The sequence below is a fragment of the Austrofundulus limnaeus genome, unplaced genomic scaffold (assembly GCF_001266775.1).
Source record: "Austrofundulus limnaeus strain Quisiro unplaced genomic scaffold, Austrofundulus_limnaeus-1.0 Scaffold281, whole genome shotgun sequence".
Taxonomy (NCBI): domain Eukaryota; kingdom Metazoa; phylum Chordata; class Actinopteri; order Cyprinodontiformes; family Rivulidae; genus Austrofundulus; species Austrofundulus limnaeus.
In genome coordinates this window covers 36,211-58,404 of record NW_013952683.1, presented here as the reverse complement: position 1 = coordinate 58,404, position 22,194 = coordinate 36,211, and the positions used below count along the sequence as shown (strand labels likewise).

General features: G+C 39.4%; 1 protein-coding gene across 2 annotated transcripts in view; it reads right to left on the bottom strand.

The window, feature by feature from the left end:
* Positions 1–634: 634 nt before the first annotated feature.
* The window catches only part of plekho2 (pleckstrin homology domain containing, family O member 2), a 25,339-nt gene continuing 3,779 nt past the window's right edge, over positions 635–22,194 (bottom strand). Inside the window, exons 2-7 of one of the 2 annotated variants that reach the window (XM_014021186.1) lie at positions 9,714–9,863; positions 9,476–9,598; positions 5,251–5,355; positions 5,057–5,155; positions 3,222–3,524; positions 635–3,143 (exon numbers count right to left, since the gene is read on the bottom strand). In XM_014021186.1, the coding sequence (XP_013876640.1) occupies positions 1,890–3,143; positions 3,222–3,524; positions 5,057–5,155; positions 5,251–5,355; positions 9,476–9,598; positions 9,714–9,863 (2,034 nt within the window). In that variant the 3' untranslated portion in view covers positions 635–1,889. Of the gene's footprint in view, positions 3,525–5,056; positions 5,156–5,250; positions 5,356–9,475; positions 9,599–9,713; positions 9,864–22,194 lie in introns of both variants that reach the window. The other variant, XM_014021185.1, reaches the window with a different exon arrangement.

Below are 22,194 nucleotides of genomic sequence, written 5' to 3'. Positions count from 1 at the left end.
TTTGTGACCCACGTAGGGATCCCGACCCTAACTTTGGGAACCAATGATCTACAGTATATCACTGGACATGAGTAATTGCGAAATCTTTTTTTTTTTTTTTTTTTTTTTTTTAAACTGGCAAAATATTTTTTAAATACTACAAATCAGTCATTTTTGAAAATATTGACTTGAACATGGTGTATTAACATTTCATTTCTACAAGCAGAGATTTTAATATTTACTAATTATTAGCATAGTATTTCCTAAAACTCTCAATTAAAAATACATGATACTAAATGTTTTTAGTTTTACTGTTTGTTTTCCTCAATAACCTTTAGAATTGAACTCCACACCTTGCATTGTTTTGTAAAAGAGGAATCTATGCTAATTTGGTCACATCTACTAAATTAGCATATATTTCAACCAGTCTGAACTACTTCTCTCTCTGCAGATTTAAACTTGAACTCCCTTGCTATAGCATTACGACTTGAAACATACAAAAAGCATTTCATGAACCCACAAAAACTTACATTAAATAGATGAGGAATTTAAAATGGCCTTCATGCATAATCAAATTTTGTCAAATTAAAAATAAATAAAACACAGACAGATTGCTCCTATAATGTATCCTAGTTAAATTAAAGACAAAAACACAAACATTTTCCCTTTCTTTATTTCAGCATTATAAAATTTTAATCAGCATACAAAACAGTATCCAATACTAAAAAATACTCTTATTTAATTTATATGAGGCAGATTTAAAATGGTCTTCTGGTTACAAAATACTTGATTAAAAATGAGAAATGATTTGTTAATACTTTTATGCTTCCAATTGCKAGATTAATTTTTTTCTTGATCATCGTACAAACATTATTAAAACACATTTATGGAAAGCTGAATTTAAAGAGATTGAGCTTCTAAAGGCACTTTGTTCTATGTACAAATTAAAATAAAATTGCATATTAAAACTGCAGTCTTTCTAAGCGAAACCAAAGTATTCCTTCATTTGCTTTATTTGTGTGTTTAGTCTGAGACAATAACTGTAAGAACTCCTGAGCTAAGGTACACATGTTCACTCTTCTATGATTAACAACATAAAATCTACAGCAAAACGATAAAAGTATTTACAGTAAAATAAAAATTCCCTCATAAAAACTGACAACATAAAAAGAGCCTTTAAGTTTCCATATGAACCGTATAAAACCTGTGTTCAGTTTGGCGTTAACCCTTTCAGCACTTCTTGTTTTTATTATTGTGTTGTGAGCGCCTTCAAGTCACTTTATTTTTTTCTCAGCAAATATCTGATTATTTCATACACCAGAAAAAGACAACACAAATATACTGAGGAACACTACGCATTACTTTGCAGAAAAAAATAATTGCACTGAGTTAATTGTAAGCAAACGTGCTTCAGGTTAAACCTTTCAAAAGCCGGACTCTTCTGTCCATGAAGYGAACACTCGTCACACCCTGAACCCTTAGTTGTGGACTTATACTGGTTTCTCCCAATTTTATCTAACAGACTTGCAATTTCCACCAACTTGCAGGTTTTGTACCGAGGGGTTTTTCATGTCAACCTGGTGTAAATCAAATAAACGTTCTATTTCTTCAGCATCAGCTACATTTTGGACTGAAAACCTTTAGCTTTTTCAAACCTAACAATCGAGTGGAACTTCCTTARACCATTTAAAACAATCCAGGACAGATCTCTGTATTGCAGAGGAAAAGCAAACTGTGAATATGCTAGTCCCACATGGCTCTTTTTGTAGCCCTAATACACTTCGCATAGGCCTCCTGCAAATCTACCTGGTGAATATTGGACATGACTGGGGTTTCTAATCTACAGCCGCTAAAACACTGTCCATGYTTAACAATCAGTCGAGTCCAAGTCGCTCTGCTGCAACTGGTATTCACCAGCTCTTCCTGTTGTTTGAATTTTTTGTTAGCTTCAGTTTCTTGACCTCTTTGAGGACGTGCTCAGCCTTCTTCAGTTTCTCCAAGGCTTTAGCCAACAGATCCTCTGGCACGTCCTCCCCACAACTTCCCCCCTGTGCCTTGCTCAGGAGCTCGCTGGTTTTTTCCATCTCCAGAGCCACTTCAGTCTCCAGTTTCGTGACGTCATCGTTTAGAGCTGGTGGTTTTTTCGCCACCGCTCTGCTGCACTGTTTCTTCTGTGTGCAGTTTGAAGACTCAGACAGCAGGTCGCTGATGGAAGCCGACCTGGGCTTGGTCTGGGGTTTGGGGGGTTTCTGAAACGGTTGCGACCGCCGACAGGGGAGAGCGTTTGGTCTAACCTCAAGGTCAGCCGATGGCCTTAAAACAACAGATATCTCGGCGTTGTTGTCACAGGCGTCCAAAACGTCCAGGGCGGCATTGCTTCCCCGMAGTGCAGCTGTAGAAGCCCCCATGTCTTCATACCCGGAGCCTTCACTCTCATCGTCTGAGTGCTGACCACTGTCTAYGGATTTTTCCTCTGCCTTCTTTTTCTTCTCTTCAGACAAATGACATAGAAGGCYGAGGCTGTCAGTGAGGGGCTCGTTACAAGAGACAAGCACTGAGGGGACGGTACTCTGGGGGTGGGTCCCTGGTGCTTGAAGAGGTGCAGTATCGCAGGCTGTAGAGTTCAATGCCTCATCAGGCTGAGTTATAGACGAGGCGTCTTCTTTGTTCTGCGTGGCAGGTGGAGTGTGTTTCTCAGAACTTATGTTGGAGTTCACAGGATTTGGGCTCCTTCTCTGTGGTTCTGAAGGCTTTTCTTGGTCGTGGTCAGACGTCTTACTGCTCTCAGGTGTCTCTTCATCAGAAACTTCTGAAGGGATACTCTCCAGTTTATCGTCTTCTAAATTCAGCTCCTCGGTTTCCACAGCTGCTTCTGGTGTTTCGTTCCCACTATCCTCCTCTTTCTCCTTCTTCTCATCAGCTGCGCCTTGAACCTGCTGACTGAGCTCTTTCGAGGGCTTTTTCTCTTTGGATGGAGGAGGGGGAGGGTGGGAGTTAGACGGTGAGATTTCTGTAAGGTTGCTCAAGGAGCCACTGGAGCTTGGTTTGTTTGGAGGGGTGGGCGGTGGTCCTGTCTTTTTCTTAACACCAGCTTTTTGATCCACTGCAGATTCTTCAGCAGGTGGTCCACAGGGTTTGGCTTCTTTTGATGGAGGCATCGGTGGCTTCGGGACATAAAAAGAAAAAAAAATAAATAAAAAAAGACTTCCACAAATATCTCTGCAGTTACACAATACACAAACCTTTTTCTCTGAGCTATCGTCTGTATCAGGTTCATCCACAGGTGCCGGCTTGGATTTAGCCTCTTTGGTAGGTGGCATAGGAGGTTTGATGGCCTTTTTCTGGGTCGTGACCTCTGGTTCTGTCTGAGCATCCTCCTCAACAACCGGCTCGAATGGTTTTTCTGAAATTTTGCCGGCATCCGGCTGAGCCTCTCTGGAGGTCTCAGGATCATTGGTAGTGGTACGATGGGTTCCATTTGGCATCACTGCATCCTCAAGATCAAGATCCAAACGCAGGATGCCATCAGAGGAAACATCCGCCACCTAGAGGTTAAAATAATCCATACCAGGAAGTTAACTTATTTAAACTATGCACTGCACTTTCTTCATTACACTAAAGACTTTCAAATACTCTTTTTGGATCAAAGGAAAACAAATTTATTATCCTATTCAGGGATCATCTTCACACACATGTTCAATAATTAGTTGATTTGTTCAGACAGTGTATAAGACAATGTTTGACTAAACATCTTAATACAACTATAACCAAAAACCATTTGCAAACAGAAACATGGGAGTTCGCTCAACCAGTCTACATGTGTTTTGTGGACTTGGAGAAGGCGTTCGACCGTGTCCCTCTGGGACTCCTGTGGGGGGAGGGGGAGTTTAAGTATCTCGGGGTCTTGTTCATGAATGAGGGAAGAATGGAGCGGGAGATCCACAGGTGGATTGGTGCTGCATCTGCAATGATGCGGGCACTGTACCGGTCTGTTGTGGTGAAGCGGGAGCTGAATGTCTCGATTTACCTCGATCTACGTTCCTACCTTCATCTATGGTCACAAGCTTTGGGTAGGGATCCAAATTCTCCTACATTTTCAAAGCTATCCACAATCTTTCCCCTCCTTACCTGTCTGACCTCCTAAACATCTCCACACCCTCCCACTCTCTAAGATCTGCCTCCTCCCTCCAACTCTCAGTACCCCCTGCCCGCCTCAGCACCATGGGGAGCAGAGCTTTCAGCCGCTCTGCTCCACAGCTCTGGAACTCACTACCCCACAGATTATGCAATCCAACCTCTCTCTCCCTGTTTAAGACTGGCCTGAAGACACATCTTTTCAGACTAGCCTACAGTTAACTCCGATTGTACCTCAATATAAGACTGTTTTGTAGTCCTCATTTCTGTTTCTCCCCCACAACCCTATTGTTCAACTTATCTATTTTTTGTATTTCTTTACATGACTGTTATGTACTCCACATTTCCATGTTTCTGCCGCACTACCCTATCACTCTATGTATTTACATTTGTTTCTTTTCTATTGTAGTGTCCTTGGGTGTCCTGAAATGTGCTTTACAAATAAAATGCATTATTATTATTATTAAAAGAAAGAGATTGTGGATACAAGCAGACCCAGGACACGCTGGAGGGATTATGTCTCTCGGTTGGCCTGGGAACACCTTGGGATTCCCCCGGATGAGCTGGCCCAAGTGGCTGGGGAGAGGGAAGTCTGGGTCTCTCTGCTTAGGCTGCTGCCCCCGCAACCCGACCCCAGATAAGCAGAAGAAAACGGACGGATGGACGGACGGTTTCTGTTCTTAGTAAACTAAAATTTCTTCAGTTAATAAAATTTAATACAATTAAATAGTGTCTTCAGTGTTTTGATGGTAACTCAAATCAACTGGAATGATTCCGTTTAGTGCGTTGAATTGACATCTACTGACTGTGTCTGAACCAACTAAACAGGCTACTACCAAATCCCTCAAGAAGAGGGAGAAAACAAAAAGACATTTCTCTAAAATCCTCAACCACTCATTCTGGCTGACGTGTGTACCCACCTGTTGACATACAACATACGTACCTCCTTCATGTGTATCCTGGTTGGTGGCCGCCTGTTCCGGTTACCTTTGGGCCTTGTTCGAGTAACATGCTCTAAATTAATGCTTTCATCAATCTTTACCTGTGGCAAACATAAAAACATCTGAGCTCTGAAAGCTGCATGTATGGACAATAAGTGACAGAGATTTTGTGACTCTGCATCAAACAGATGTTTACCTCATCAAAGACTTTGTTTTTTGCACGATTGATGCAGTCGCTCAAGGCTTTAATCCAAGCCTCCTTTTCCTCAGCAGACTGAGTCTGAAACTTTACATCATGGACCTGCGGGTGGAGTAAAGCATCATGTTCCCTGCATTCAGATATCCACTTTTTATCAAGCTTGAGTATCTGAACAGTGGCACGACAGCACTGTTTAAAGAGCACACTACTGCTGCCCTACTCTCAAAATGTTTTTTTTTCATTCTATTCAACCTCACAGAACAGAGCAGGGTTACCCTGGAGAACACAAGAGGCAGCCAAGGAGCTCCTCACATCTCACTCAGACCACCCTCTCCTCATTCAGGAGGAAGAGCAACAATAGACTAACAACTACCAACAAGTTCAGGATCTCACTCCTAAACCAATAAAGAAAGGTTTGGAAGTGTTATGATTGTACAATAATACCTGCGCATGTTCGATGTTGCTTATCATAGAGCGTTGTGACTCATCACAAACCTCTCACACATCACTGTACCCTGTACTCACTGGTAAACTTCTACACTGATATACATTTATTTACAAATATATCCTCTGTCTGCAAAGACATTAAAGTCATAGTGTATCTTCCCAGGATTTCATTTCTAATTGTATTTGCCAGGCACATCCAGCGGCTTCTGTCCTGTGTCACATCATCAATAAACACTAGTGACCCAGTGCCACGGGCAGCCATGCAYGCCCAAGCCATCACATTGCTCTGCAGATGATGTGGGATGCTTTGCATCATGAGCTGTACCACGCCTTCGCCATACTTTTCTCTTTTCATCATTCTGGTAGAGGTTGATCTTGGTTTTATCTGTCCAAAGAATGTTCTTCCAGAACTGTGCTGGCTTTTTTTAAGTTGTTTTTTTTTAGCCAAGTCCAATCTAGCCTTTTTATTCTTGAGGCTTATGAGTGGCTTGCACCGTGCAGTGAACCCTCTGTATTTACTTTCATGCAGTCTTCTCTTTGTGGTAGATTTGGATATTACCTTTATCAACTCTAAAGTGGATCATTATCACATAAAGGATGAGAAAAGGTAAATTTTCCTTTCTAAAAAAAACGAAACTTAAGGCTGGTAAATTAACCAAGTGTAAATGTATGACTAAAGAATATTTGCAAGTATTCTCTTTTAGAAAATATGTGTGTATGTGTCTTTGTCAGTTTACAAGAGCATCGGAAAATCTGTCACAAATGTCAGTAATATTTGGGAACATTTTGAAAAGCCTAGAAATGCTACAGTTCAACCTCTGTTTTATTTTAAATTGCATCTGTTGATGTTTAACACAAAATACACAAGATGTAACGTCTCCTGACACCGCTGAGCCGTAGATAAATGGACAGTAACATCCAGTTCTTTTTCTTTCTCTCTGGGGCTAAAAATGACATGATGATAAAACGTACCCTGTCAGGTCTGGCCCTTGGAAAACTGCCAAAGAGTAAGATGGTCTGGAAACAAAACGTGTGATAGATTTGGAAAAAAAAATGCAGAATTTGMAAAACAGCCTGAAAATAATTGTGGCATGTTTTATTTTAAAGACTGTAAGAAAACAGAGGAGAGTTTAAAAAAAAGCTGTTCACAGACCTGTCCCAGACAGTCAGTTACAGTATAGTAAGTTTATATAAATGGGGAAAATTATATCATGAAAATTTGGGCCATTAGGTTAAAAAGTGACAGCAAGTTCCTAKTGTGGTGCAGCTGGGGTGAACTGATACACATGAGGGAGCGAAAAYCACCTCAAAGTGTCMGATTAYATGAAATCTGTTATTATKGTATTATAATTGGATTGAATGTCATTTTATTTAACATGTTCTGAATTAGAATCCAGTTGTTTACAACTGACGCAGATTGTACAGGAATGAAATAAAATTGAACTAAATGAAACTGGATTTGAAYTGGATCTGTTTGCTCCAGTGACCTGAGGAGTTGTGAATTGGTATTTTTTAATGAAAAAAAAAAAGAACTGTTGATGTGAAGTCAAATTCACAGCTGAAATATACTGTGTATAACTACAACTCATGTACCGTATTTATTCAAGTATAATGCGTAAAATTTAATCCATAGAATCAKCCATAAAGTTGGGGGGTAGTATTATACTCAGATAAATATTTTTACTTATGTATTTTAACTGAAATATTGGCAAAAAATATTGAGTCCGGAAATGAGACCGTGTTGTAAAAAGCAGTTGAAATGAGCTCACCTCTGATACTCCTCAGGTGCTTCAGAACGAGATAGTAACAGATCTAAGCAGGTGACATGATGTGAAAAAAAAAGGGGGGGGGTAGTCCTGCAGCTCAGTAATGATAACAAACTAATGACATTAGCGTGTGACCGAGCCGCCGCTCGAACAACAACAAACACACATGGCTGCCGTCTACCGGTGTTCTAAAAAGGTTTGTATCCCTGAAAAAAGTTTCCCCACCAGAGGGGGCGCTCGCGAGTAGGAAGTAATCTGCTTGTACCTGCTTGAAGATGRCCCAAATCTCATGTGAMGTCTCTGACTTKTGTGTTGGCGCATCGTGGTGGACTATGTGTAAAATGCCAGAATTCATATGATGCTGCTACAGCTGATATTTATTTCTTGTCAAAGTACGTTTTAGTACATATGTTGTTAAAATAAAATGAACAGTCCAATGATCATTTTACTGATATGTATAAAGACTGCAAAGTCTGAAAAATCTTGAAGTCTGTATGAAATTGGAGGTAGTTTGAGGATTTCATTTTTTATGCTTTTTAAGCTCAAAAAAAATGGGGGGTYGTATTAAACATGAGATCGTATTATACACGAATAAATACGGTAATTGTTCTCAACCTTTTTTATAAATATCCTCTGCAACTCTTTTTAGAAACACTGGAGGGTCTTTTAAGTTCACCAGCTGTTGTTTATTCAGTAAGATCTGCAGCAGCACTTCTAAATACCGGGCATTGGAAAAGTTGTTCAGCATTGTAAAGACTTATTATTAATTAGACTAATGATATAAAGGCAGTGATAACAAGAACTACGATCTATGTATTAAACTGTCTCCATAAGGTTAACGGCTCAACATTTAATCTGGTGTAGACACCAGTGGCGCTCTGTCTTTAGGAAAACAAACGGATTCTTAACTGATTTTTTTAAAATAATAATAAATGACTTTAGCATTGGGAYCACTAGGTGGTAAACCCCTAATATATCTCTATAGATGACAGGTTAGGTGGAATTTTGTTTCTTATTTATCACCAAAATCTTATAATGAAACAAACAGAAGCAGCAAAGTCAATCACTGACAATAAAATGGTGCTCAGAACTTTAAGCCAATGTATTCAGTCAATGCAAATAAACTAAATAAATTCACCTTGTTTTGTTGTTTTTTAGCCCATTCAAAACACAACAATGTTGACCAAAGTGGTTCACAAGTACAAAAAAAAGACAATGAATCATTGTACGTGCTGTATAGTAATTTTACAGTACATGTTTTGAAACACTCTCAGCTAGATTTGCACTAGCATGTAAGAAATCCCACACCTGTAATTACGATTCATTAAAATGCTGCACTCATTCAGGTCTTAAACTGGAAACATACTCCCTCCGAACTGCCGATGTCGGCACGGATTGTTGCAGTTTCATGATGAAAATTACATCACCGGTGTTCGCGGCGTCGGCTCGGTCGCCCCTTTTGGCACAACCCGCCGGCAGAAATTTTTACCCCCCTCCCGCGATGACGGTAATGTGTGATCGGTCTGATGTTCATGGGCATGTTTGTTTGTGCCGAAAGCACTCAGACACTCGGTAAAAAAAAAACAAAAAAAATAAACGACTCACTTCCAGAGCCGACTGTTACAGAAAGAAGTGTTTTATAAAGATAGTCAAACTGTGAAAAATTCATGAATGGAGATAAAACAGACGCTGTGCACGGAGGAATCTGACTGATAAAAACTGTGGAGCTTTTAACCAGGACAGATGTGGATAAAAAAAAAACGTCAGGTGAGTGACGAGTCTGACTTTTTTTTCTACATTATCGACTGTAGCGGGAAGAAACTCAGAAACAGTGACGTATGCTGCAGTGGGAGGGGATTCCCAGGAGCTTGGCGCAATATGTCTCTGGAGCTATGAAAGGTCTGTGTGAAAACAAACACCGAACAACCATGTGACCACGCGTCGACCAGTCGGCGTCGGAGCGAGTATGTTTCAGACTTTACTGAGCACCACAGCGTCTCCCAGCTCACCTTGTTTCCAGGCTTGGGGGATCGTATCAGTATCAGCCTGTGTTTTTTCTTGAATGGGCTCTTTAATTCGTGACACTTATCGTAGTTCTCCAGGTCAAACCTTTCCAAGCAGTTTTGCAGGTCCTAAAACACAAAGTGCACATACAGTAGATCACAACCAGAACCAAACAAGCTACAATAATATAGCTCCGCTGAGCCGTCAGTGTATTCATGTTAGTGCTTATAACACGTGCTGTACCTCATTTTCATACACAGCCAGCTCTGTCTTTTCCACGTGGATGAATCGATCTTTGTAGCTCGTCAACAGTTTGCCGTGAGCTTTCTTCATCCAACCAGCCTTGCTCAGGAACTTTGGCTTTTTGAGCTGAGGTGGGTCCTCTTTCGTACCCTGCAAYGATACAGAGGAAGGAAGTCACACTCATAACACACCTCAGACTACAGACAGAGTGCAGAGGTTTTGTTTTGTTTTGTTTTGGACACAAGACAAAACTTAGGTTTTAATTTAAAAGTTATCAACAAACATGTAGAATCAATTAGTAATGACCAGCAGTATAATTCAAGATGCTGACACGCATGCATTGTAAGTTACATCATACATGGTCATTCTCCAATTCTCTGCTGCTCATGGATGAAAAAACAAAAAAAGCTCGCGATTTCTATTCAAAAAACACAAAGTTTTTGGTGATACCAGTTTTTTGGCACCCATAATCTATAGAGACAACTTACAGCGGCCTGGATGTGCTGATATGAAAGGCAAAAGGTGACAGATGATGTTTTTGCCTGTGTGTGTGTTTTCAAAGCAAAAGATTTCCTGAACTGCTGAACAAAATGTAATGAAACTCTCACATTCAAGATGGCTGGCACAAAAAGGGCTGTGACTCATATACTGTATTTATAGGAGCTGAGAGTCATCCCCAGCAGATCTCACCACATCATTCCAGGTAGGAAGTACACACAATCAGGTGCACAATAGGCCTGTTATTTATCACACAATTGTCTAACGGTTCTAAGTTAAAACCACATGTATTTCTAGTTCCTCACAGCACTCCAAAAATGAATGTTGAACTTACTTATTCATGTTATGTAAACTGGTTCCACTCAGTTGAGTTGAGTAAATATAAAGCAATTTACTGATTTTCTTTGGAAGAAAATATGAGTAATTATTTCCACATCTGAGTCTGACAGGCGTGACGGCTGATCCACGGCTTAAACAGTTAAAGTGTGCAGGCTCCACTCGCTCTTCCTGCATGCACCAGTGAGTAATGGTGTGGTTATACTCTTACATCATGCTTTTAAGAKCAGGCAGAAACATCACTCTGACTGGGAAGGATCTGCATCAGAACCTTGGTCAGTTTACTTCAGCCTGCAGAACGCTGCCACTGACCATTTCAAAGCACATTTAATTCAACCCAGGGACTCACATGCAGAAAAGTGTTTACAAAAAGGTTCCAGTTTGTCCTAGTTTTATGTATAATTCTGTGATTCTTTGGGGAAAATAAATAGTAGCAGCTGAGAGCAGTGGTGTTTCAGGCTGGGAATATATATATATATATATATATAAATGTATTTTATTTCTCCTGAAATAACCATATAATGTGAAATATATAATTTAAAAAATAGCCTTTGCTTGAATTGTTATGACATTTTGAAGACTGAGTTTATTTAAGATGGCTTTGATCCACTTTGGAAGAACCAATATTAACCTGTCAAAAAGTTCCAAGCAAACTCCTTCCAAAGCAGATCGTCACTGTCRTAAAACACCTCCAATTGTTAAAATTCCACAGTGGTTCATGCAAATGATGCTATTTAAACCCTCACACCGCCCTCAGTTTCATGTGGCATGGTTACAGCATAAATAATATAAAATTGCAGCGGGAAGTGACTCAGGCTGTACCAGAAGTGCTACACGTCACTACTGCTGCCTCTGTAAGTGTTAATTTACCTCAGAACTTTACATAAACACCCATGTTTTGCAAAAGAAAAGTTTGAAATTTGAAAGTGGTGCTTGTATGAACCGCTGTGATCATTTTGAGATAGGAGATGTTTTAAGATTGGTCTTGGTTATATTTCAGACTGAGCTTGTTAGTTCTGAGCTCTAGTGCAGCAGTTCAATAAGTCATCAATAAGCAAGATATTATTTGTTCATATTTGGTCACAGAAACCAAAAAGGTTTATATTTTCTCTTTCATTTATTATAAACAAACAGTTCCTGGGATGAAAATGGCAGTATGTTAAAAATTACTACTTAGCATAAAGGTCAAGACGCAGTGTGTAATACTGTCATCAGCTATTTCAGAGAGGAAAAAAACAGTATTTTTTTACTGTTATGGAAAAACTGAGTTGAAGCAAATGTCAAAGTCATGTTTACTAATAATTAAGGAAGTTCTGCTTACACTGTGCTATTAATTTAAAATAATGCGATGGACATCTTGACACCAGTCTCAGAAATACTTTCTGTAATCTCACACAATCAAAGGCTTTGGCAGCATGTACTTTGATTCTTTGCTTCGCACATGACCTGMTTCAGTGTTTTTTGTTCAAGTACAAGTTTGCCACAGATGTGTGGTGAGGAACAACACGTCACCTCTGTGTTCAAACCCTATCTGAAGAGCCCGTAGGGGACAAATTAAAGAGCATGACAGCAGCAGTGCCACAGCAAACAGCACTAACTACCTCTATCAGGACAAATACCGTATAACACAAAGAAACTGGATAGTACATAAACACATCTAGTGGCCCTTTTCCACTAAGTAGCGCAACTACAGCACAATTCGAGTGGTTTTTCATTAAACTTCAGTAACAGCTCTAGTAGCCGGGTTCACTGTAAAGTTGGGCGATCCCAGAGTCTGAAGATTGACACACGCCTTACCAGCTGGTGGTGGTTATGCTCCATTTAGCTTTTTTTATTTTTATTTTTTACCATTTTTTAACCAGGCAAATCCCATTGAGATTGCAGATCTCTATTTCAAGGGAGGCCTGGGCCTGAAGGCAACCTATTTTACATGTTTTTGGCCCCCAATAAACATAATAGAAGAAGACCCCGAAAAGATACGCAACATAAGCATTGCTGAAGGTGGCACAGATAATAACATCACTGTTCTGGGACTATGGCTGGACGGTGCTATTCAGAGACTGGTCACAGACGGTTTTATTTTCAGATGCTCACGCATGTGCATACAACAGTTCATGGCTTCAGATACACTTCCCTTATCTCTCTCAATGCCTTTGCTCGTAGCTACCTGTGTTATCCCCCCCTCCCTTACACCCTCCTTATCTTCAACTGTACCCCRATCTTTGCTGTGCAGAGGGTTTTTTATGCAAATACAATAGTGTGTCACTTTTCGTGATATAATATGATGTTTTTTTTCCTCATCTATCCTTATGTGGTATTTCATTTTTCTTTCAAGGGTAGCGCCTACTCATGATGTCATGATTGATGATGATCCTTGCTCTGTGCAGGGTCTATGGCTGCATGACCAGGGGGCACCTGTTCTCCTATGTTTGTTTATGTTCTGTCTTGTGAACAGGTGTTCTAAACTGTAATTTTACCTTGGGATCAATGAAGTATCATTTGTTCATTCATTCATAACAATGGAGGACATGGTAACGTTGTTATTGTAAATGGTAAATTGGTTTGTTGTGAGAGTAGCTCTTGTGATGCAACCAGTGGCTCCACCCCCTAAACAATCAGTGACCAATAATCTWCTGACATCATGTTTTCAGGCCAGCACGGCACACTTGGAACCACAGTGAAGTAAGTTCTGAAAAAAGGGTCTGGTTCCGTAAATCCTTGCTAGTGGAAAAGCCTTGGAACCATGAAGAGCYGAGTCGAACCATGCTGTAGAGGCACCAGTGAAGAAGGTGCATAGATTGAAAGACAGAAAACTTCAAATTACCGTGTTGCTAAATCTCAAAATATGAAACCCAAAATAATGCAACTTGAAAAAGTGTAACTAAAGTTGGCTTTTGGAGTTAACCCGATTCAAGTTGGTTTCCACGAATAATGTCTATAACTCAGTTTTATAGATTGAGCTCAAATGTGACGTGGTAGGTGAGGAGAGTCATTCCCAACATATACTCTGAGAGTGACACTGTATCCTGTGAGATTATTTTTAAGGTTTGACCAAAACAAYTAAAACTTTGTCATTTCTCAACATATAATCTTAGCTGAATACTTGTGTATGAAAGGTGGTGAACAGCCTCTCTATTATGTGTGGAAGCCAAAGGCAACGTGTCAGGTATTTCACAGAACCAAAAGGTTTTTTTTATTAGAAACAGAACTTGTACTAATGTGAGCAGAATGTACCGTGGCTGCTGACCTACAATATGTGACAGATATAAACTTGWAGAATCAGCTCTGTATAAACCCACAAACTCCTCTTAAATAATGAGTAAAACACCAACAAATGCAGGTGTCAGCTTTGTTTCTGCTGAAGGCACTTCCACCAACAGGATATCTTTGTTTTCTGTTTTAGTTTTGAGTGGGAGGTCATTTAACTGTTTTTTTTTTTTTTTTTTTTACTTTCACTGAAGCTGCGAGTCCATCTGGACCCGGTAAGCAGCAATGCAGCTGCAAAGAGAGGAACGCCAAACAGGGGAGGGGAGACAATCAGGAAAAGAGAGGGGGAAAAAAGGTTTCTCCTGCAAAACAGTATGAGTGAAGAGGCTTTGCTTTTCAGTTTAGGAAAGACTTGGCTTTAGGGAGCTCTAAAACAAACAAACACATCAGGACAAAACCAAACCCTTGAAACATGAAATAAGGAAACACTTCAGTTATTCAGGCCTCAGTTGGACAGCACAGCTCTGCACAGTGATACCAGATGATTGGTTAGGGAGATTTAAATTTGAACACACACGCACAGGAAGTCAGCTCTGAACTCTAACCTGCCCACAGCTCTTTCTGGACAAAATTAGCTGTTATTTCTGGGGTGTTGTGGCAAGTTTTAAAGCAGAACAACTGCTAACCACAGTTCTGATATTTAAAATAAAAAATGTGCAGGGAGGAACGATAGATCAGTGCTAAGAAACCAAACGTGTTAATCTATTTTACATGGGCTGTCTTTGCAGAGGAAAAGAAAATAAAGCACATCGTTGTGCAGAGGAGGCACACCTTAACAGATGTGTTGTTGATGAAACTTTAGAACAGGGAACATCTGGCTTTCATTGATTTTCCAACTGACTCGCCCAGCTCAAGCTAACCACAAGCTTCATTGAAGCTCACACCTTTAGCCCCATTAAGGGTTAAGCTAGGAGATAGTGCTGGAGCAAGATGTTTTCATTAGAAGCTATCGCTCCTTTACTGACCTACAGTAAAATCTGGGTTACTGAATAATCAGCTATCATTTTTTTATTGAATAAAGTTACTTAAAAATCCACAAAGAAGATCAACATAAAACATGTACGGTAGGTCTTCAATTCAATTTGAATTTATCATTTCAAACTGGTCAAAGAGAAAAAGAGTTTGAGAAGTAGGAAGTCAGTTAAACAGGAGTTTCATAAATTTGAGTTTAATAATTATGCTCATCTGAATACATTCAATTAAATATATTAAAATAGAAAACTGGACTGTAGTCTTTATTAAACTACAAAAAAATTACACTGCATATAACTGGTTTGCTTTTTTAAAGCACACCAAGATTTATTCCTCCCTGCAAAAGGCGGGCAAGATTGTGTATATCTTTTGAAACAGAACCACTGAAAGATATTTATTAAAACTCAGGGAGYAATAAATAGAAATACGACTGAATAACTTTTTAAGTCAACCCAATTTAACATGCAGACCAAAGCTAAGCAACTTTAGGAAGCAAAAATGGCAAAAATTACAGAGAAATTGAGCCAAAGTTTGTTGTGGTAGTAGCTGAGTTATTCACAACTCTTAATTTAACTGTCAGGACCCTTGTGTTTTGGTTGTTTATGTTTTACATCTTAGTTCCACAGTTTTTGTTTCTGTATCTGTATTCTTGCTACTTGTGTTATCAGTTTATCAATGATGTAATCTTTTGTTTCTTCCATGATTTCTCTGAATCATTTCTCGTTTATCCTCAGCTTTCTCTGTGTTGTTCTTAGTCAGCCAGCCACCCTCAATTGTTGCCTTTTGTTTTGTTTATTTAATAAAGGTACTTTTATACTCCTTGTGTTTTGCCTGCCATTTAGGTTCAACCTCCAAAACGGCTGCTGAGAGTAACAGAACAATCTTAGTCTAAAACTAGCGTAAATGTCAGACTTCAATGAAATCTAGACCTTTTGTTTTTCTTATTATTTAGTGTTATATAAATAATGTGAACTTAAATAAACCGAATAGAATTAAACTGAACTGAATTAAATTTAGAAACTGGTAACTCTATAGTATGGATCAACTTTTTTGTCCATCTGGAGCCAATAATGTGACAGTCAAATGTTCAGCACTAAATACAGGAGAAACAACTTGAAACTGCAGAGTTAATAAACCGTCAACACCCTGTAATAAAAAAAGCTGTGCTGACTTATTCAAAACAGGAGTGTGCGCCTCTATAAGATCACTGTTTCACTTAATTATGGTAAAAATGTGAAGCAAATCTCAACACAGTGCAAAATGTTTCATCCAGTAGCATTTTTAGGTTGTTATTTTATGTTTACTACAGTCACTGAGTCTGCTCTTCATCACGTGTCAAACTCAAGGCCTTTCTGTCCAGCCAGCCAAAGGGGACTTTCCCTAAACACACACACCCCTCCAAAAAATATGTTTCAAATATAATTTAAAATGAAGATAGTTTTTATATGAGCAATTTAACTGAACTGCCCTGTACTGACCATAAACTACATCTCCCATAATGCATGTGGATTATGCATGGGAATTCCCTGTCAGAAAGTGGGAGAATTCCGTATTCAAGACGTACCACAGCTCAACAGTGAGTAAAACTCTCTTACTTTTACTTTAAATAGTATTTCTGTATTATTTATTTCGTGTTTAGTCAGTCGTACGCGTACAGTTGTACTTTTCAGTGTTTATAAGAGGATGAGTTAAAAAGCTGTTTCTACGTAGGAAATACCAGGTAGAGCTCAGTAACTGTTTGTTAGCTGTGCTCAGCCRTGGCAATAAGACGAGGAATGTGACCTTTCCTGTTGAGTCAAAAGCCACTATAATGCTTGCGTGGCCCTCAATGAGAATAAGTTTGACACACCTGCTGTACATCATTGGTGCTGTTGTTTTTAACTGCAGTCGTGTCCACTTAAGTCACAATCAGCGTCACGTGAGGATGTCGGCTACATCACAAACACTGAACAATGTTGTGTTGGCCACAATAAAAAACCTTATAAGGCTGAAACAGATAGAAGAAGCTGACCTTATATGATTTTGCCTGCCCTTTGTAATTTATGTAAAATGGACATTCCCATATTTTACTGATAATTTAACTGTTCCAACGTGACACATTATTAAGTCGGGTACTGAACACAGTTTTATCAATTCTTATTAAAGCACTCTTCACACTGAAACTGTTTTGCTATAAATATATAAAAAGCTTCTGCTTTAAATGTCAGCCTACCAGACCACAGATGGCCCCCTGAAGCGCTCAAGTATCTGTTAATAGGAAAAGGCTGCTTACGTAACTGTGAATGGTGTCTACCTATAGCTCTTTATATTACTCTTCTTGTAATCAGACTGCACTCATAAAAAGRGTACATACAGACAACTTATCTAAATTTAAATTAGATCTTCCAGCACTTTACATCAGACTGAGATCCTGTACATCTTGCACTGAGTTGGGTCTAAAAGATAATCACTTGCAGAGATGCATAGAATGATTAGTTCCTCAAAGTTTATTTAAATAATGGCCACATGATGGCTTAGTAGTGAGCACTGGTTACCTCACAGCAGAGAGGTCCAGAATTTGATCCCTGGTTCAGACCTGGGGTCTTTCTGTGTGGAGTTTGCATGTCCATCTTGTGTTTGAGTGGGTTTTATCCTGGTGCTCCGGTTTCCTTCCACAGTCCAAAAACATGCACAGGTTACCTTCAGGCTAGGGCTGGGCGGTATGACCTCAAATTCATATCACGGTATTAATTGAACCCCTTCACGGTAACGGTATATATCTGTAGAGAATTATCATAAAATGTTAAGATAATATAATTTTTAGAGCATTTTTTTGCAGAAAACTGTAATCTTAATTAAACCCAACGTTTTTGCTTTAATATCTCCCTGCCAAACAATGAGCTTCTCCCTGCTGAATTTATTAGCTGCTGCTCTGCTGCGCGCTCATCTTCATCATCATCATCATCATCAGAGTGGAAGCCGACTTTACATTAGCAAGATGGATTTACGACTGAACGAACTTCCACGTCTTTTTTAAATAATCTCTGTGGGTAACAATACATAAAAAACAAGTTTTTTTCTCTGACAATTGGGTGTGAAAAACTACAGTTGTTAAAGCTTCACTCTGCACGACGTGCAGCGACAGGAGAGGAGAGGGAGGGAGGAAATGATCCCGCGACACGACGTACGTAAATTTTCTACAGCGGGAGGAGGAAATTTTGAGGATTTATTCTCTCTATACAGTACATGTTTTAAAAAGCTAGAATTTCCTCATTATATTTCAAACTCCTGCTCAGTTGTCTCTGCGCTCGGAGCCCTGTTGACACAGGTGCGATGATGTAATGACGATAGGACGGTAGAGGGTAAATTTCTACCGTAGGCCAACTTCATACCGTTTCTACCGTCTACCGCATATACCGCGCARCCCTACTTCAGGCCCAGGCCTTCCTTGCAAAAGAGATCTGTGATCTCAGTGGGATTTTCCTGGTTAAACACATAAGATATTTTGCTAACAGACAGCCAGAGCTGAATTCAAATGGTTAATGTCTTAAAAATTGGAAATGTGTTGGGGATCAGTCTTAGTGATTATCACACACAATTTTAGGTTTTAATAAAATTCTTCAGGTTTCATTTAACTTTATTCAGTGGTTCCTGAGATATTTTTCAAAGAGTAATACGTACAAACACACACACACGCACGCACGCACGCACGCACGCACGCACGCACGCACACACACACACACACACACACACACACACAGGCAAAAACATTATTGTCCATCTCCACCTTTCAGCAGTGAGTAATAATTAAGTTCTGAACAATACCAGATCCATTATTACAGCAAACTATATTTCCATTTCTAATTCAGACTAAGTAAACTCCCTCTTGTCATCCTGAGTGATGTTTTTTTTCCCCTCCCCTTGCCATCATCATCAATTTTAACCAGAGAACTGAATAAACAAACTGTTCTGATTGGATGGTTGGTGCTGCAATTGTACCGCTGGTCATAGATCAGTTACTCAGAGAGGAAACCTATTTTTGTAATACTGTCACAACCATGTGAGAAGCATAATGCAGACATTACAAATTAAGGCCCATGTTTGGTCATTTTCACCTTTCACCTCAGCGCACACAAACCTTCCTCTCAAAAATGTTTGCTCCTAATAAGGAGCAAACAGCTACACTGACACTTTATTAATGAGACACATTTCAGCCACAGCTCCAGCCTTGTTTCACTCTGTGACAAAAACAGACGGCACAGAGAGCAGGATGTGTAGATGTGAAAGGCTGGCACACAGCAGAACACACTGCATAACATGCTAATGAGTGTATGACATCATTAAATGACATTTGGGGACTTGTTTTACAGATAAAAGCTGAATTCACTGGAAACTATTGTCAACAGCAGCAGTAGGTGTCTTTAACCTTTCACTGAGAACTCACCCTCGCACTGTTTACTTGTGAAACTTCCCCCTTCATCCAACCTCCTCATCCTCGGGCTATTCATTTCAACAGTGATTTGGTATTAGAGCTTTACAAACTTCCTCAAACAGTGCAGTCTTTCACCATTTCAAGGAAATCAATGAATAACACAAATCTAATGAAAGAGAAACTACAGACTAATTTAGTCACATTATCTTTGCCCTACTGGTTTATACCAGACAAGTATACGTACTTTGACAACACCCAAGCCTTTTTAACTCGTATTTCTATTGTTAGTTCATGCCAAATATCTCACAAATACCGAGAACTTAATCACTAGACCCAACTCTACAAGTGATTGTCTTCTAAAGACCAACCAACTTGAGAGGGACACCACAAAGAGGCCACCATGCTGCTCCACCCAGGTCCCCAATATGCTGCTGACAATAAACCACCATGACTGTGCTATGAAAGTTTCATACACTTCATACTCTATCACTCTATTACAAGTGCCTGCAAACACAATCTACTGAATGTTCTGAATGATTTTCATCATACATCCGATGTGAAAGGACACTGAAGGTTATTAGTTAATACACATGGTTGTTTACCTGACTGTCACAACTTTTGATTCAAACAACACATTTTATTCTCACATACTGAATCCAGATTTCTGTGATGGACCTGTGTCCAGGGTGTAGCCTGCCTCTTACACAATCACCACTAGTGGAGATAGGCACCAGTACCAGCTCCCCCACAACCCAGAAAGAAATTTTCACGAGAGCAGAAGGGGGGAAAAATACAGCGTTCTGCATGTTGTTCATATATGTAGGTTTAAAATGTCAAAAAAATCAAAATCCAGACATTTCTGTGATGGATGGCTACACTATTTCTGGTTTTCTAAAACCTGTCTAAACCCCTTAACTCAAGACATTTACCCAGTAATGACATCTTAAAATGTTTTCTTTGGCTCAGCTATGCAAATGAAAGACCTAGCATTCCTTAAAGGAATGCATACTGCACACCGCCTTTCATGCTAACGTTTTAAACTAAAATCATGGTAATAAATGGTGGGTTATACAATACTAACGAAAGTTATGGTTAGCGAGGTTCTGCTGATCAACTGTTAGGCGTTTTCATGGTCTCATGGTGTCAAAATGTGGAGCATGATGAGGAGGATGGTTAACCATTTCTAATTGATCCAGGAAATTTATTGACCGATTCATAGATCAAATCACTGTTGTAAGTTCTTGTTAGACCAGCAAGTTGTGCAAAGAGTACAAAAACAATGAACAGTTGGACAGGTGCATTCAGGAGTTAGAGGTCACATTCAGTTCACCTTGTAAAGGTTACACTGCATTTTAGGTTCATTCTGAAATTTCACCCAAAAGCCATATCCCTAACTTTTTATGAGTTTTGCATGCGTTTTGGTAAAATCTTGATAAATGGAGTGCACAATCGACCAATATTAAAAAATATTGCAATATAACTAGGGTTGGGCAATATTGACAAAAAATGAATCATGATTAATTGTGGTATTTAGCCAATAATGATTAATAAGACGATTAATCCTCTGGAGTTCCTGGACGCCTGCGTGTCCTAGTCACATGACCAGTTTAAATCACTCTAGTGGGAAAAATTTGCTCTCTGTAAAAATCTGTTCCAAATTGGGTCAAAAGTACAAACTTCAGGCTAAATATCAATTTTTAAATTATGTTTTGCTAGACTATGTACAACCATAGTTATGATGAATTAATTACTGAAATTTATTTTAAATGCTTGTCATATTTGAAGCAGAGACAAGCATCGAGTGGACTGAAATCTCCAGTCCATCTGCCTGGTGGCATTAATCAAGTGCCAAAAAAATAACTGACTAAAGTTTTTCTGACGATTAATTGCACGCAGTACGATTTTGCCCCAACCCTAAATATAACATCAAATTATTCATGAGAAATTTTACCAACAGACAGAGCCCACATAGCAAAATTCACCTGGTCCAGTTCTGGCCCACACAATGCACTAAATATGATGGGCCTTTGATGACCCAGATGTGGTTTGCCAGAGATGGTCCGTGCATGGGCCAGCACCACATAGACTACACTATAATGGGGCCAGTTATKGCATGCTATCTTACAAACAGTGSCATCATTGCCAGACCTGGCCCACATCCGGTTGATAAACCACTTGCCAGCAGTCAGCTAGCAGGGCCAGCTTGACACCAGCTCTGGCCCACACCTGTCTRCTATGTGGGAGGTAGACTACAACARTTAATGGCAWTTTTTTTCAGCAAAGATCTCTTTCAATCAGTTATAGGGCTCTGAGTTTGTTTTGGGCATGACTGTCAGAAACTACCACATCGAATTGTATGTAGCTCARTATCTGTAAAACTGAGTTATAGCCATTTAACAATTAGCTGTGGAAACCATCTTGAATTGGATTGTCTCTAAAAGGTAACCAGTTGTGGGTGCATATTTGATAATTACTGTCTGAAGTTTCATTAAAATCCATCCTGTGGCTCATCAGGTTTTGCTAACACAAAGACAGGCGAAAACTTTAACTCCCACCTTTGGCTTTTTGGCTGTGGGTGAAAATAATACTTTCACTGCAGCTTTCAATCAGCTAGTCCAATTATTGTCTTTACCATGAATGCCAATATATTTTAGTTAAAACTTTAGAATTAAAATGAAAAGATGTTTCTCTGGCTGATGGAAAAGTTGAACTAGCTACCTGCTGTATAGGTTATACGATTACGGAAAAAAAACTTTGTTAATTTCTTTTCCACTTTTCCGTAGGCCCGTCCTTGTGCTGTAAAACAGAAACTGGCAAAATGACTTCCAGAGAAAAACCTGCTCATTTTTCCACAGATTGAGCACTCATTGTTCCTACAAGAAGACACAGTGCATTTAGAACTCTTTTTTACTTTCCCAGAAACTGTCAGCTATGTTCCAGTAAGATGATGTATACACACACACACACACACACACACACACACACACACACACACAC